The 18,225-nt window shown below is 37.3% G+C and overlaps 1 protein-coding gene across 2 annotated transcripts in view; it reads right to left on the bottom strand.

Moving 5' to 3' along the window:
• Positions 1-779: 779 nt before the first annotated feature.
• The window catches only part of LOC148953197 (uncharacterized), a 128,417-nt gene continuing 110,971 nt past the window's right edge, over positions 780-18,225 (bottom strand). For both annotated transcript variants that reach the window (XM_089087566.1, XM_089087567.1), the window contains 2 exons: positions 2,067-2,234; positions 780-1,312 (listed from right to left, as the gene is read on the bottom strand). In XM_089087566.1, the coding sequence (XP_088943692.1) occupies positions 1,150-1,312; positions 2,067-2,234 (331 nt within the window). In that variant the 3' untranslated portion in view covers positions 780-1,149. The remainder of the gene's footprint in view (positions 1,313-2,066; positions 2,235-18,225) is intronic.

The following is an 18,225-nucleotide window of genomic DNA, read 5'->3' as shown; positions in this document are numbered from 1 at the left end:
AAAGAGGATTGACATAGTAATATACAAATCTGGCACATTCATTGGGTGTTTTTACATTTTCCCCATAGTTTCATTTTTCTTTTCGGAAATCCTCCCTCCCCCCCGAAGACATCTCAATATTCTCACAATTTTCCCCATAACTTAGTAAGTTTCCCACAATATTCTACAGTTGTTCCCTCTTTTTGAATGTTTTCCCCTAGAAAATTATTAATTTGTCATTGTTTTATTGAAAGGATAATATTCTGTAAATAAGTTCTCCTTCACTTGATAGAATGAGTCTGTGACTTGAAGATATCGAATCTTTCATTCCTAAAAATATTACATTAAACTCGCTAGTTTTTTAAAAAGGGCAAGTTAACATAAAAATAATAAAATTGTCAATAAATGTGTCATATTTATAATAAAACTTTGGTGCAAAAACACTAAAATTTTGAGATTTTCATTTTTCCAGTCATTGAATTATCAGAGCTGTTTTTATACGCATTTACTAAAACATAATCGTAGTTTTCCTTTATGAAAAACGGGACTGTATAATGTGCTTTGTTTCGCTTAATCAGCCTTGACAAACATAGGTAGCTATCCCAGTTTATTTTTGGTGAATCGATTTTATAGACGGAAGAACATAGAAACTTAATCCGACTTCTGACACGGACTTGAAACCTTTTAACTGCATAATCCTAAAGCTCTTATAAGTACCAGGGCTTCCTTTTCCAATTTCGTTTTATTAGAACTGAAAGTAAAAATCGTTATAATGACTAGCTTCATGTCTAACTGCACAATTGCCTATAAATCTTCACGAATTTTAAAATAAAACTTTCAAACAGGAACTATACAAGAAAAGTCTGACCAGGTAATATTGTAAAACATTTTCTGGGTCTATATAAATATATCAGGAATTGAGCTTCAAAAGCCCTTGATAAGTTTTTTTCACTATATAATACTGATGACACATTAGCTAAGAGATACATTCCGTTCATTTACAGTAGGGAAGTACGAACACAATTCTTTCATAAGAATGAGGTGAATACACTGGTTATCTGGATATAATGAAGCGAGCACCGTTCACGTGTGCCCCAAAAAGCAAGTGCCACTAATATTGAGAGATCATCGCTAGGGCTTGTAAGAAATACTCCAAGAAGAAAATTGCGCTTAAATAGCACCAGAATGCACTCTCATGTGTCTGTTGAGATTGCCCGACTGCGAGAAACGAAGCATGCAAAGTTTACACTGGTAAGGTTTCTCTCCTGAATGGATTCTCATATGTTTTGTAAGGGTTGATGAATCTGAAAATGCCTTTCTGCACATACGACACCTAAAATTAAAATATTGACATTTAACTTTCATGAAATCTTACCCAGTTTTTTTTAGCTTTTGAAAGAAGCTGTTGCTTTTCTTAACAATTCTTTTAGCGACATGACGCTTGAAAAAAAAAATCGTATCTTAGACTGAAAAATGGAAAAACCCAATCGTTCTCTAGTCACATTCCAATCCTTGGAATCAGTGAACTTCTACGAAATTAAACATCAAATGAAAACTAATAGTTTTAGGACTAGCCGCTCAAAAACTATAATTTTTGTACATAAACCAGACATGGATAAATAAATATTCATTAGTAGGCCTATATGTCCTATTACATTTCTGTGAGAGTCTGTTTCTGTGATTCCATAGACAGAAAATACACCTAGACTATTTAATCACCTAACACCTAAACTAACTTGACACCAAAACTTGAAATTTTTTTAGAGTAATGTTAGAACCATGAGCATGGCTGTAAACTATGACAATCAAGACAAATTTTCACTGGAAAAGAAATCCGAGAAAAATCGACTTGGTGTGATTGGAATGGCGTCATAATCTTATGCCCATTAAACACTGAAAAAGAACCAGATGAAAAAAGCAGATAGTAAGAGGTTTGTTTTGGAAGGTTGGTGTTAGCTGGTAGTAGCGAGTGGAGGGAAGTGACACAGAGGGGACTTTTGACAAAAGGGGCCTGATTTATATGAATTTTCCCATTTCAGGTGAAAAGGGATTTTGTCAGTAAACGAAGAGACAGATGGCATTCTTACCTATAGGGCCTGTCTCCAGAATGAGTTCTCATGTGAGTTGTTACAGAACTACTCTGACTAAACCGCCGGTCACATACTCCACATTTGAAAGGCTTTTCTCCAGAATGGGTCCGAACGTGGGCAGTAAGATTTGCAGCCTGGCTGAAGGATTTATTACAGTCAATACACCTGCAAAAGAATCGACTAAAATAAAAAATTACGATAGGTTGAAGTCAACACTATGGACTTGCTGGTGGGTTTATATTTTGTCTCCGCTTTTGCTCTAACAATGTCTTTAGGTCTAAAAATGCTTTAGGTCTAAAAATGACAGAAATATTAATGAAAGACGATGAGGTTGTCTAGAAAGTTGAAATAATTAAAATGAAATAAAAATGAATATTAACGGGTAAAACTTTTAATTAAGATAGTGAAAAAATAAGTCACTGCTTCATATCCCAAATGCTCCTGCTTCATATCCAGATGTCTGTATCAACTGAAAAAAAAGAACTAGAATAACTAGACTGAACCGTTCGACTTTTCATAAACATTGCTTTTCTTTAGTACAGAATCGAAACAGAATCAAGTATGGTGACAAAAATACTACACAAATCCAGCCATATTGTGGTATAATATCGTGTGGGTCCGTAAGGTCAAATACTAACTTGTGAGCGGATGGAATGATCTAAATTAAAAGTTTTACCCCTTGTTACATGTGTTTCTTTCACTTTCACTATAAGTGGAAAGGCAGTGTGGTATGAAAACTTAAATGGTTATAATGAAACCGATAAGAATAGGGATAAAATACCTGGCAGCTTCTTGCAGCACCAAAGAGCCTGAGGCCAGGATAGCTACGCACACTCCTTGTCCTGTACTCTCTGTTCATAACTCCATTCATTACACCCTCTCGTGAAGCTCCTGCTGTCTTTAAATATTTCCTAGGCTCTTCCAGCCCATTCAAAGACTTTTTGTTTGGCCTCGGCTGGAATGCTAAAAGCACGATTTCTGCCAGCAATTTGATCTAACCATCTTAATCTTTATTTCTTAGCACCCGGAGATAGTCGGGTCGAACCAAATTTTCGTAAGACCTTACGTTTGATAGTCATTCTCTTAAGTGATTACCTAGAACTATCTTTAGACATATCTAATCTTTGTGCAGCTCAAATTTTTTAAGAGCAATATTTGACAACTGTCATTGCCCTAGTTTCTAGCATCCAAGTTTTTCTTTCTAAGACTTCAAAGTCTTAAACTAATGAAAAATGTTATTAAAATGAACTTAACGAATTTAAATATGTAAAAAGTCATCTTCAAAGTCTTTCAAACTTTTTTTCAACATCGAAAAAATCTTGCGACTTTGCTACTCTGAATATTATCTCTTTATTATATCTAAGTAGAAGTGACCCTAAAGCTCCCACGAGTACACCAAATATGGGCATAGAGTCATTAGGGAGAACACGTGGTTAATGGGGTCAATGACCTAAATTTCCAAGGTCGATGTTGTTGTTGTTGTAAGTGCACGCTCTCAGCAAATGTTATGCCGTCCAGGAATTTGGAACACCTGTGCTGTTGACCTCAATTCACCTATCGTGAATCAATAATTCCCCTTAGAAACAACAAATTAATTCCCCTTTCTTAACAGATCAATCAACCAATGACATCGTCTGTCAGACTTTAAAAATTTTCGCATAGAAACAATTCTCCAGGAATAGATCCAAGTCATTAATGTCTTTGCCTCGGAAACAACTCTTTTGGTTGAACTCCAAAGGATATTAATAGCCAAAGGCCATGGAAACAATTCTCCAAGAAACATCTTAGCGATGAATTGTTTTAGCGCGGGAATCAGGTTTCTTATTAATTTGAAATACATTAGCGCAGAGATGCCAAAAACAAAAGGAACACACTGAATTACGTTTAGGGATTATTTGGGGGAAACTGTTTTAGACAGGTTATGGAACTATTTTGGCGAAACAGTTAGAGACATTTTAAAAGATGATTTTTGAAGAGATTTTAGAAGAGAATTTAATGGTGAAACTCTGTGGTCGTTATAATACACAAGTTTCATTTGAACAGTGTTGTGAGGTCCACTAACCCAACCCCAAAGGGTTCCAATCCTCCTACCCCAACCCCGAAGGAAGCCCCCGGTCCTCAAAGGCCCCCCAAGCTCCCAAAGGGCCACCGGCGCCCCCAAAGGCCCACCCAGACCCCCACAGGCCATCCCCGGGCCCCCCAAAGGCCCATCGACCTCCCAAAGTACCAACGGGGTCCCCAAGGCCCTCCACCGGCCCCCCAATGTGCCCCAGGCCCCCAACGGGCCCCCCAGCCCCCCAAAGGCCCTCCCGGTGCCCCAAAGGCCCACCCTGTGCCCCCAAAGGCCCACCCCTGGCCCCCAACGGTCCCCCGGACCAGAGAAGCGCCGTCAGGCTGCGCCGTGGGCCCGGACAGCGCCGCCGGATGCGCCACACGGATGCGCCGCGGGGTCAAGACAGCGCCGCCGGGGATGCGCCGCCGGGAGGCCCCGCAGGAAAGCGCCGCCGGATGTGCCGTAGGGATGCGCAGCGAGTCAGGAAAGCGCCGGAGGGGAAGCACCACAGGGATGCGCCGCAGGAACGCGCCGCAGGATGCACCGCAGGGATGCGCCGCAAAAAAAAAAGTAAACTAAAAAGTAAAAATTTCGAAATGTTATCCCCCAAACGCCCTCCTCAGACCCCCAAAGGCCCTCCCCTGGTCCACAAAGGTCCCCCGGGCTCCCAAAGAGCCACACGGCCCCCAAGGGTCCCCCGGGCCCCCAAAGGTCCTCCCCCGGTCCCCAAAGGTCAACTGGGCTCCCAAAGGCCCTTCCCTTGTCTCCAAAGGTCCCCTGGGCTCCCAAAAGACCACTCAATCCTCAAGGGCCCACAGATCCCCAAACGCCCTCCCTGGGCCCCAAAGGTCCTCCCCCGGTCCCCATACATGCACACAAAAACTTACACACACACAAAAACTTACACACACACACAAAAACTTACACACACACACGAAAACTTACACACACACACGAAAACTAACACACACACGCCAAAACTTACACACACACACACATAAAAACTTACACACAAACACACACACACACAAAAAATTAAAAAGGCACACTAAAACTAAAATGCATACAAAAAAAGAAATCAAAAAAAAAAATTAAACACAAAAAAAAAAAAAACTGACACACACACACACACACTAAAACTAACACACACACGCCAAAACTTACACACACACAAAAACTTACACACACACACACACACACAAAAAAAATTACACAGGCACACAAAAAAAAACACACACACACACACACACAAAAAATCACACACACCCACACACACACACACACACAAAATAAACAAAAACACAAACGAAAACTTACAAACACAAGCAAAAACTTAAAAACACAAAAACATAAACACACACACACACACACACACACAACACATGCACACGAAAACTTACATGCACACAAAAACTTACATGCACACACAAACTTACACACACACAAACAAAAAAAAATAACAAAAAAAAAAACACTAAAACACACACACACACCCAAAAAATTACAAACACACAAAAACTTACACACACACACACACACACACACAAAAACTTAAACAAGAACACAAAAAAAACACACACACACACGCACAAAAACTTGCACACACACACACACACACACAAAACTAACACAAACACACACGAAAACTTACACACACACACACACACACAAAAACTAACACATGCACACTAAAACTTACATGCACACAAAAACTAACAATCACACAAAAACTTACACACACACACACACACAAAACTTAAACACACAAACACACTAAAACTCACACACACACGCCAAAACTAACACACACACACACACAAAAACTTACACATGAACACAAAAAAACTCACACACACACTCACAAAATCTTACACACACACACACTCACAAAACTTACACACACACACACGAAAACTTACACACACACGCCAAAACTTACACACACAAAAACTTACACATTCACACTAAAACTAACACATAAACACTCGAAAAAATTCAAAAACACTCCACCAAATACACACACACACACACACAAACTTACACACACACACACACAAAAAAAAACTAACACATTCACACGAAAAATTAAATGCACACAAAAACTAACATGAACACCAAAAAGTACACACACACACACACACACACAAACTTACACACACAAACACACACACACTAAAACACACACACACACTCAAAAACTTACACACACACAAAAAATTACACACACACACAAACACACACAAAAACTTACACATGAACACAAAAAAAACTCACACACACAAACACAAAAACTTACACACACACACACACACACACACAAAACAACCATACACACACACGAAAAAATACACACACACGCCAAAACAAACACACACAAAAACTAACACACACACACACACACACACACACAAACTTACACACACACACACACAAAAAACTTTCACACACAAAAACTTACAAACACACACACACACAAACACACAAACTTACAAAAACACACACAAAACTTATATCCACACGTAAAAGCTTATAAACACAAAAAATAACACAAACACATAAAAACTTACACACACACGCAAAAACTTACATGCACACAAAAACTTACATGCACACAAAAACTTACACACACACACAAAAACTTACACACACACACAAAAACTTACACACACAAAAACTTATACACACACACACGAAAACTAACACACACACGAAAAAACTTACACAAACACACAAAAACTCATACACACACACACACACAAACTTACAAATTCAAACGAAAACTTACACGCACACACAAAATTATACCCACACACACGAACACAAACACACAAACGAAAAATCAGAGACAAACAAGAGCTTAGACACACAAAAAATTACACACACACACACACAAAAAATTACACCCACACGCAAAAACTTACACACACACACACAAAAACTTACACACACACAAGCTTACACACACACACACACAAAAAAACTAACACACAAAATCAAAAACTTAAACAAACACACACAAAAACTTACACACACACACTAAAAAAAACTCACACACAAAAACTTACACACACTCACAAAAACTAACACACACACACAAAAACTTACACACACACACACATACGAAAACTAACGCACACACACTAAAACTTACACACACACACGCAAAAAATTACACACACAAAAACTTACACACACACAAAAACTTACACATGCACACGAAAACTTACATTCACATAGAAACTTACATTCACACAAAAACTTACACACACGCTCAAAAACTTACACTCACACAAAAAAACTTACACACACACACACGAAAACTTACACACACACACGAAAACTTACACACACACGCCAAAACTTACACACACACAAAAACTTACACCCACACACAAAAACTTACACACACACGCCAGAACTTACACACACACACAAACTTACACACACACACACACACACACACACACACACACACACACACACACACACACACACACACACACACACACACACACACACACACACACACACACACACACACACACACACACACACACACTCTCACAGACACAATACCACAAACAATCTCTATATCTAACACAAACAAAAAGACTCACAAAAAAACGTAGACAAACACACACACACACACACAAACTTACAAACACACACAAAAACTTATACCCACACACAAAAGCAAAGACACACAAAACTTACACACACACACAAAAAATTAAACCAACAAGCAAAAACTTACATGCACACAAAAAATGACATGCAAACAAAAACTTACACACACACACACACACACAAAAATAACAAACACACACAAAAACTAAAACACACACACAAAAACTTACAAACACACAAAAAATTACACACACACACACACACACAAAAACTTACACATGCACATGAAAACTTACATGCACACACAAACATACACACAAACACACACACAATAAAACATAAACAAACACACGAAAAAAAAAACACACACAAAACATAATACACAAAAAAAAATACACACACACACACACACAAAAACTTACACCCACACGCAAAAACTTACACCCACACTCAAAAACTAACATTCACACAAAAAATTCCATTTACACAAAAAATTACACACCCACTAAAAATTACACACACACAAAAACTTAAACACACACAAAAAAACTTACACACACACACGAAAACTTATGCACACACACACACACACACACACACACAAAAACATACACATGCACACTAAAACTTACATGCACATATAAACTGACATTCACACAAAAACTTACACACACGCACAAAATCTTACACGCACACACAAAAACTTACACACACACACTAAAACTTACACACACACACGAAAACTTACACACACACACACAAAAACTTACACACACACACATGAAAACTTACACAAACACACGAAAACTTACGCACACACGCAAAAACTTACACACACACAAAAACTTACACACACACACACACAAAAACTTACACATGCACACGAAAACTTACATGCACAAAAAAACTTACTTTCACACAAAAACTTACACACACACACAAACACACAAAAAAACACACACACACACACTCACTAAAACATACACACACACGCAAAAAATTACACACACACAAAAACTTACACACACACACACACACACACACACAAAACTTACACATGCACACTAAAACTTACATGCACACAAAAACTTAAACACACACACACACACACAAAACTCACACACACACACAAAAACATACACAACCACACTAAAACTAACACACACACAAAAAATAAAATCCACACACACACACACACACACACAAAAAATTGCACATTAACACAAAAAAAACACAAGCACACACTAAAAAAAAATTACAAACACACACACACACACACAAAACAAACACAAACACAAACACTAAAAAACTCAAAAAAAAGAAAAATATTACACACACAAACAAATACACACACACACACACACACACACACACAAACTTACACACACACACAAAAAAAACTTACACACACACACAAACACACACAAACATACAAACACACACAAAAACTAACACACCAACACAAAAGCAAAGACACACAAAAACTAACACACACACACAAAAAATTACACACACATGCAAAAACTTACATGCACACAAAAACTTACATTCACACAAAAAATTACAAACACACACAAACTAACACACACGCACAAAAACTTAAACACGCACACAAAAACTTACACACACACAAAAAATTACACACACACATACACACAAACACTTACACAAGCAAACGAAAACTTACATGCACACAAAAACTTACACACACACACACACACAAAAACTTACACCCACACGCAAAAACTTACATGCACACAAAAACTTACATGCACACAAAAACTTACACACACGCACAAAAACTTACACACACACACACAAGAAAACTTACGCACACACACGAAAACTTACACACACACACACGCCAAAACTTACACACACAAAAAAACTTACACACACTTACCATATCACAGTTAAATAGTCTTAATTTTTCAAATTTCATTTTGAATTTCTGTCGTTAAATGAAAAGTTGTAATATTTCAGTAGTGACATTTTGTGCTTTACATTCTCACAGTTAAATTCTCTTGATTTTTAGAAGTTCATTTTGAATTTCTGTCATGAAATGCAAGAGTTGGAAAATTGGGGTCTTAGTCCACCAGCCCGAATGGTGGAAATCCACTAGCTCAATATTGGGGTCCCAGTCCACCAGCCTGAACGGTGGAAATTCACTAGCTCAGCATTGGGGTCTTAGTCCACCTGCCTGAATGCTGGAAATCCACTAGCTCAATATTGGGGTCTCAGTCCACCAGTATGAATGGTGGAAATTCACTGTTTAAGTTAGGTTAGGTTAACTTATCATGAGCGCTCATGATAAGTTAACCTAACCTTTTCCGGCGAGTATGGTTAGGTTAGGCTAGATTAAGTTAGGTTAGGTTAAGTTAGGTTAGCCCATGTACGCTTCACTTAGGTTAGCTTAGGTTTGGTGAGAGACAGGCAAAAGTTAGGTGTATGATTAGGTTAGGTTAGGTTAGATTAAATTAGGTTAGGTTAAGTTAGGTTAGGCTAGGTTAGCCTACGTACGCGCGCGTACGTAGGCTAACCTAGCCTAACCTAACTTAACCTAACCTAATTTAATCTAACCTAACCTAACCTAATCATACACCTAACTTTTTGCCTGTCTCTCACCTAACCTAAGCTAACCTAAGTGAAGCATACATGGGCTTACCTAACCTAAATTAACCTAACCTAACTTAATCTAGCCTAAACTAACCATACTCGCCGGAAAAGGTTAGGTTAACTTATCATGAGCGCTCATGATAAGTTAACCTAACCTAACTTAAACAGTGAATTTCCACCATTCAGACTGGTAGACTGAGACCCCAATATTAAGCTAGTGGATTTCCACCATTCAGGCTGGTGGACTAAGACCCCAATTCTGAGCTAGTGAATTTCCACCATTCAGGCTGGTGGACTGGGACCCCAATACTGAGCTAGTGGATTTCCACCATTCGGGCTGGTGGACTAAGACCCCAATTTTCCAACTCTTGCATTTCATGACAGAAATTCAAAATGAACTTTGAAAAATCAAGAGAATGTAACTGTGAGAAGGTAAAGCACAACAAGTCACTACTGAAATATTCCAACTCTTGCATTTCACGACAGAAATTCAAAATGAAATTTGAAAAATTAAGACAATGTAACTGTGATATGGTAAGTGTGTAAGTTTTTGTGTGTGTGTAAGTTTTGGCGTGTGTGTGTGTACGTTTTCGTGTGGGTGAGTAAGTTTTAGTGTGTGTGTGTGTAAGTTTTTGTGTGTGTGTGTGGTTGTTTTTGTGGGTGTGTGTTAGTTTTTGTGTGTGTAAGTTTTTGTGTGCATGTAAGTTTTTGTGTGCATGTAAGTTTTTGCGTGTGTGTGTTAGTTTTTGTGTGTGTGCGTGTAAGTTTTTGTGTGTGTAAGCTTTTTTGTGTGTAAGTTTTGTCGTGTATGTGTGTAAGTTTTAGTGTGTGTGTGTGTGTGTAAGTTTTTGTGTAAATTTAAGTATTAGTTTGAATGTGTTAGTGTGTGTGTATTTTTCTGTGTGTGTGTGTTTTTGTTTGTGTTTTAGTGTGTTTGTTTTTTTGTCTTTTTGTTTTCGTGTTTTTTTGTTTTTGTATGTTTGTTTGTGTTTGTGTGTATGTTTGTTTTTGTTTTATTTTTTGTTTGTTGATGTTTGGTTAAGTTTTTGTGTGTGTGTGTAACTTTTTTTGTGTCCATGCGTTTGTTTGTGGTTGTAAGTTTTTGTTTGTGTGTGTAAGTTTGTGTGTGTTTGGTTTATAGTTTAAGTTTTTTTTTGTGTTATTTTATGTTTGTGTGTGTGTGTGTGTGTGTGTGTGTAAGTTTTTGTGTGTGTAAGTTTTGACGTGTGTGTGTGGGTTTTCGTGTGTGTGTGTGTAAGTTTTGTGTGTGTGTGTGTGTGTTTTCTAGTTTTTGTGCGTGTGTGTGTGAGTTTTTGTTGTGTTGTTGTGTAAGTTTGTGTGTGTGTGTGTGTGTGTTTGTTTGTTTGTTTGTAATTTTGTGTGTGTGTGTTTTTTTTCTTGTGGTCGTCTAAGTTTTCGTGTGTGTGTGTGTGAGTTTTTTTTTTGTGTGATTGTTTGTAATTTGTGTTGTTATTTTATTTTTTCGTGAGCTTTAGTTTTTATGTTTGTGTTAGTTTTTGTGTGCAAGTTTTTGTGTGTGTGTATTTTTCTGCGTGTTTTTGTTTCTTTTCGTGTGTGTGTGTGTGTGTGTGTGAGTTTTTTTGTTGTGTGTCTGTGTTTTTTTGTATTTTTTTTTGTGAATTTAAGTTTTTGTGGGCTTGTCATTTTTATTTTGAATGTGTAATTTTTTTTTTTTGTGTGTGTGTGTAAGTTTTTGTGTGTGGGTAAGTTTTTGCGTGTGTGTGTAAGGTTTAGTGTGTGTGTGTAAGTTTTCTTGTGTGTGTGTGTAAGTTTTTGTGTGTGTGTGTGTAAGTTTTAGTGTGTGTGTGTTAGTTTTAGTGTGTGTGTGTAAGTTTTTGTGTGTGAGTGTAATATTTTGTGCGTGTGTGTAAGTTTTTGTGTGCATTTAAGTTTTTATGGTCATTTAAGTTGTCGGGTGCTTTTTTTATTTTTCTGTTTGTATGTGGTTGTTTGTGTGTGTGTGTATTAGTTTTAGTGTGTGTTTGTTAGTTTTTGTGTGTGTGTGTAAGTTTTTGTGAGTGTGTGTAAGTTTTAGTGTGTGTGTAAGTTTTTGTGTACATGTAAGTTTTTGTGTGCATGTAAGTTTTTGCGTGTGGGTGTAAGTTTTTGCGTGTGTGTGTTAGTTTTTTTTTGTGTTTGTGTGTAAGCTTGTTTGTGTCTATGCGTATTTGTGTGTAAGTTTTTAGGTGTGTGTGTTTTTTTTATTGTGTGTGTTTGTGTATAAGTTTTTGTGTGCATGTAAGTTTTCGTTTGCATGTGTAAGTTTTTTTTGTGTGTGTGTGTGTGTGTGTAATTTTGTGTGGGTGTGTAAGTTTTTGTGTGTGTGTGTAAGTTTTTGTGCGTGTTTGTAAGTTTTGTGTGTGTGTGTGTTTGTCAGTTTTTGTGTCCTTGTAAGTTTTTGTGTGCATGTTAGTTTTTGCATTAGGGTGTAAGTTTTTGTGTGTGTGTGTAAGTTTTTGTGTGTGTCAGCTTTTGTGTGTGTGTGTAAGTTTTTGTGTGTGTTTGTTAGTTTGTGTGTGTGTTTGTGTGTGTGTGTATGTTTTGTGTGTGTGTGTGTGTGTGTGTGTGTGTGTGTGTGTGTGTGTGTGTGTGTGTGTGTGTGTGTGTGTGTGTGTGTGTGTGTGTGTGTGTGTGTGTGTGTGTGTGTGTGTGTGTGTGTGTGTGTGTGTGTGTGTGTGTGTGTGTGTGTGTGTGTGTGTGTGTGTGTGTGTGTGTGTGTGTGTGTGTGTGTGTGTGTGTGTGTGTGTGTGTGTGTGTGTGTGTGTGTGTGTGTGTGTAGTTTGTGTGCGTGTGTGTGTAAGTTTTCGTGTGTGTGTGTAAGTTTTCGTGTGTGTGTGTGTAAGTTTTTGTGTGTGCGTGTAAGTTTTTGTGCGTGTGTGTAAGTTTTGGTGTGCATGTAAGTTTTTGTGTGCATGTAAGTTTTCGTGTGAATGTGTAAGTTTTTTTGTGTGTGTGTGTGTGTATTATTGTTTGTGTGTGTATGTTAGTGCGTGTGTGTGTGTAATTGGGCTTTGGTGTGCGTTATATTTCGTGTGTGTGTGTGTGTAAGTTTTTGTGTGTGTGTGTAAGTTTTTTCGCTTTTGTGTTTGTTTGTGTTTGTGTGTATGTTTTCGTTTGTGTGTGTAAGTTTTTTTGTATTCGTTTTAATTTGAGAGCGTGTGGGTGTCTTTGTATGTTTGTGATTTTGTTTTTCATTTTGTGTGTGTGTAATTTTTTGTGTGTGTGTGTGTAAGTTTTTGCGTGTGGGTGTAAGTTTTTGTGTGTGTGTGTGTGTAATTGTTTGTGTGTCTCTGCTTTTGTGTGTGTAAGTTTTTTAGTTTTTGTGTTAGTTTTAGTGTGTGTGTGCATTAATTTTTGTGTGAATGTAATTTTTCGTCTGCATGTGTTAGTTTTTGTGTGTGTGTGTGTGTGTGATTGTTTGTGTGTGTGTGTTATTTTTTGAGTGTGTGTGTTAGTTTTCGTGTGTGTGTGTGTTTTTTTTTGTTTGTGTGTGTATGTTTTTGTGCGTTTGTGTAAGTTTTAGTGTGTGTGTAAGTTTTTGTTTGCATGTAAGTTTTTGTGTGCATGTAAGTTTTTGCGTGTGGGTGTAAGTTTTTGTGTGTGTGTGTAAGTTTTTGTGTGTCTAAGATATTGCGTGTTGATATAAGTTTTTTGTGTGTTTGTGTTAGTGTGTGTGTGTGTGTGTTTGTGTGTGTGTTATTTTTTGTGTGTGTAAGTTTTTTTTGTGTGTGTGTGTAAGTTTGTGTGTGTGTGTGTGTGTGTGTGTGTGTTTTTTTTTGTGTGTGTTTGTTTTTGCGTTTGTGTGTATTTTTTCGTGTGTGTGTGTGTGTTTTTTGTGTGTGTGTGTAAGTGTGTTTGTAAGTTTTTGTGCGTGTGGGTGTGAGTTTGTTTGTGTTTTTGTGTCAGTTTTTGTGTGTGTGTGTGTGTGTGTGTGTATGTTTTTGTGTGTGTGTAAGTTTTGGCGTGTGTGTGTTTGTTTTCGTGTGTGTGTGTGTGTGTGTGTTTTTTGTGTGTGTGTGTGTGTGTGTAAGTTTTTGTGTGCATGTAAGTTTTTGTGTGCATGTAAGTTTTCGTGTGCATGTGTAAGTTTTTGTGTGCGTGTGTGTGTGTTATTTTTTGTGTGTGTGTGTAAGTGTTGGAGTGTGTGTGTTATTTTTCTTTTGTGTGTGTGTAATTTTTATTGTGCATGTGTTAGTTTTTTTGTGTGTAATTTTTTTCGCTTGTGTGTTAGTTTTCGTGTGTGTGTGTGTAAGTTTTGTGAGTGTGTGTGTGTAAGTTTTTGTGCGTGTGTGTGTGAGTTTTTTTTGTTTTATTGTGTTCTTTTTTGTGTGTTTTTGTGTGTGTGTTTGTTTGTGTGTGTTTTATTTTTTGCGTGTGTGTGTGTTTTTTCGTGTGTGTGTGTGTGTAAGTTTTGTGTGTGTGTGTGTGTGTGTAAGTTTTTGTGTGCATGTAAGTTTTTGTGTGCATGTAAGTTTTCGTGTGGGTGTGTTAGTTTTTGTGTGTGTGTGTGTGTGTGTGTAAGTTTTTGTGTGTGTAAGTTTTGGCGTGTGTGTGTGTAAGTTTTCGTGTGTGTGTGTGTAAGTTTTGTGTGTGTGTGTGTGTGTGTGTGTAAGTTTTGTGCGTGTGTGTGTGAGTTTTTTTTGTGGTCATGTGTTATTTTTTTTGTGTGTTTGTGTGTGTGTGTAAGTTTTTGTGTGTGTTTTATTTTTTGCGTGTGTGTGTGTATGTTAGTGTGTGTGTGTGTGTTATTTTTTTGTGTGTGTGTTTGTGTGTAATTTTTTGTGTGCATGTAAGTTTTTGTGTGCATGTAAGTTTTCGTGTGCATGTGTAAGTTTTGTGTGTGTGTGTGTGTGTAAGTTTTTGTGTGTGTGTGTGTAAGTTTTGGCGTGTGTGTGTAAGTTTTGTGCGTGTGTGTGTAAGTTTTCATGTGTGTGTGTGTGTGTGTAAGTTTTGTGTGTGTGTGTGTAAGTTTTTGTGCGTGTGTGTAAGTTTTGTGTGTGTGTGTAAGTTTTTGTGTGCATGTAAGTTTTTGTGTGCATGTAAGTTTTTGCGTGTGGGTCTAAGTTTTTGTGTGTGTGTGTGTAAGTTTTTGTGTGTCTAAGCTTTACAAATAAGCTAATAACAGAAAAATTACTCAAGCAAACAAAAACAAACCTACAAACTAACATATAGATACAGAAAACGAAAAAAAACAAGCAAATAAAAAAATAAATGAATACAAAAACTTACACACACGCAAAATAAACAACACGCACACACCAAAACTACCACACAGACACTAACACTTAAACACACACACGAAAAATTACTCACACACACACAAAAACATAAACACACACACACATGAAAACTAACACACACACACTAAAACTAACGCACACAATCAAAAAAAAACACACACACAAAAACTTACACACACACACACACAAAAAATCTTACACATGCACACAAAAACTTACATGCACAAAAAAACTTACATTAAAACTAAAAAATAAAAACACACACACACACACACACACAAACTCACACACACACACACACACACGAAAACATAAACACTCACGAAAAATATTACACACACACAAAAACATACACACACACACACACACACACACACAAAACTTACACATGAACACGAACCCAACATACCACACACTAACATCCACACACACACACACACACACACACACACAAACAAACAAAAGATCAAAAAAAAATGCCAAATATCAAAATAACAAGCGAACAAACATAAAAACAAAAACACACACACACACACACAAAAACAAGAACATGAAACAACAATACCCACAAACACAAATGCAAAAAAAAATACAAACACACACACACACACACAAAACTAAAGAAACAAAAAAAACTATAAAACTATCAAAATAGAAAACTAATACACACACAATCTAATACACACACACACACACACACACACACACAAACTTACACACACACAAAAAAAAAACTTACACACACACACAAAAAACCAAACTAATACAAACACACACAAAAACTTACACCCACACACAAAAGATTAGACACCAACACAAAAACACACAAACACAATATAAAACACAAACATGCAAAAACTTACAATCACACAAAAAAATAAATGTAAAAAAACAATTACACACACACAAAAACATAAAAGCACGCAAACACTATTACAAAAAAAAAAAAAAACTTACACACACACAAAATAATACACACACACACACACACACACACTACAACATACAAATTAACAATAACATTATGACGCAAACTTACACACACACACACACGACAACTTACACACACACTCAAAAACTTACATGCACACAAAAACTTATACACACGAAAACTTACACGCACATAAAAACTTACACACACACGCACGAAAACTGACGCAAACACACGAAAACTTACACACACACACGCCAAAACTTACACACACACAAAAACTTACACACTTACCATATCACAGTTACATTGTCTTAATTTTTCAAATTTCATTTGAATTTCTAACGTTAAATGAAAAGTTGTAATATTTAAGTAGTGAATTGCTGTGCTTTACCTGCTCACAGTTACATTCTCTTGATTTTTCGAAGTTCATTTTTAATTTATGTCATTTAATGAAAGAGTTGCAAAATTGGGGTCTTAGTCCACCAGCCCGAATGGTGGAAATCCACTAGCTTAATATTGGGGTCCAACTCCACCAGCCTGAACGGTGGAAATCCACTAGCTCATCATTGGGGTCCTAGTCCACCTGCCCGAAGGCTTGAAATCTCGTGGCTTACTTTTGCGGTCTGATTTTACCAGTATGAATCGTTTAATTTTATTTTGTAATTTCTGGTAGTTTAACTTATCTTGAGCGATCAGTAGAAGTTAAACTAACCTTTTCCGGCGAGTATGGTTAGGTTAGGCTAGATTAAGTTAGGTTAGGTTAAGTTAGGTTAGCCCATGTATGCTTCACTTAGGTTAGCTTAGGTTAGGTGAGAGACAGGCAAAAAGTTTGGTGTATGATTAGGTTAGGTTAGGTTAGATTAAATTAGGTTAGGTTAAGTTAGGTTAGACTAGGTTAGCCTAAGGTCGCGGGCGTACGTTGGCTAACCTAGCCTAACATAACTTAACCTAACCTAATTTAATCTAACCTAACCTAACCTAATCATACACCTAACTTTTTGCCTGTCTCTCACCTAACCTAAGCTCACCTAAGTGAAGCGTACGTGGGCTAACCTAACCTAACTTAACCTAACCTAACTTAATCTAGCCTAACCTAACCATACTGCCGGAAAAGGTTAGGTTAACTTATCATGAGCGCTCATGATAATCTAACCTAACCTAACTTAAACAGTGAATTTCCACCATTCAGACTGGAAGACTGAGACCCCAATAGAGAGCTAGTGGATATACACCATTCGGGCTGGTGGACTAAGACCCAAATTCTGAGCTAGTAAATTTCCACCGTTCAGGCTGGTGGACTGGCACCCCAATATTGAGCTAGTGGATTTCCACCATTCGGGCTGGTGGACTAAGACCCCAATTTTCCAACTCTTGCATTTCATGACAGAAATTCAAAATGAACTTCGAAAAATCAAGAGAATGTAACTGTGAGAAGGTAAAGCCCAACAAGTCACTACTGAAATATTCCAACTCTTTCATTTCACGACAGAAATTCAAAATGAAATTTGAAAAATTAAGACACTGTAACTATGATATGGTGAGTGTGTAAGTTCTTGTGTGTGTGTAAGTTTTGGTGTTTGTGTCTGTTGGTTTTAGTGTTTGCGCTTTAGCTTTCGTGTGTGTGTGTGTATTATTGGTTGTTTTTTTTGGTAATTGTGTTTTCGT

The sequence above is a fragment of the Artemia sp. Qi Xiang Cuo genome, chromosome 4 (genome assembly GCF_049724085.1).
Source record: "Artemia sp. Qi Xiang Cuo chromosome 4, ASM4972408v1, whole genome shotgun sequence".
Taxonomy (NCBI): Eukaryota; Metazoa; Arthropoda; class Branchiopoda; order Anostraca; family Artemiidae; genus Artemia; species Artemia sp. Qi Xiang Cuo.
Note: the sequence above shows the minus strand (reverse complement) of the source record. Positions and strands in the feature narration are given on the sequence as shown.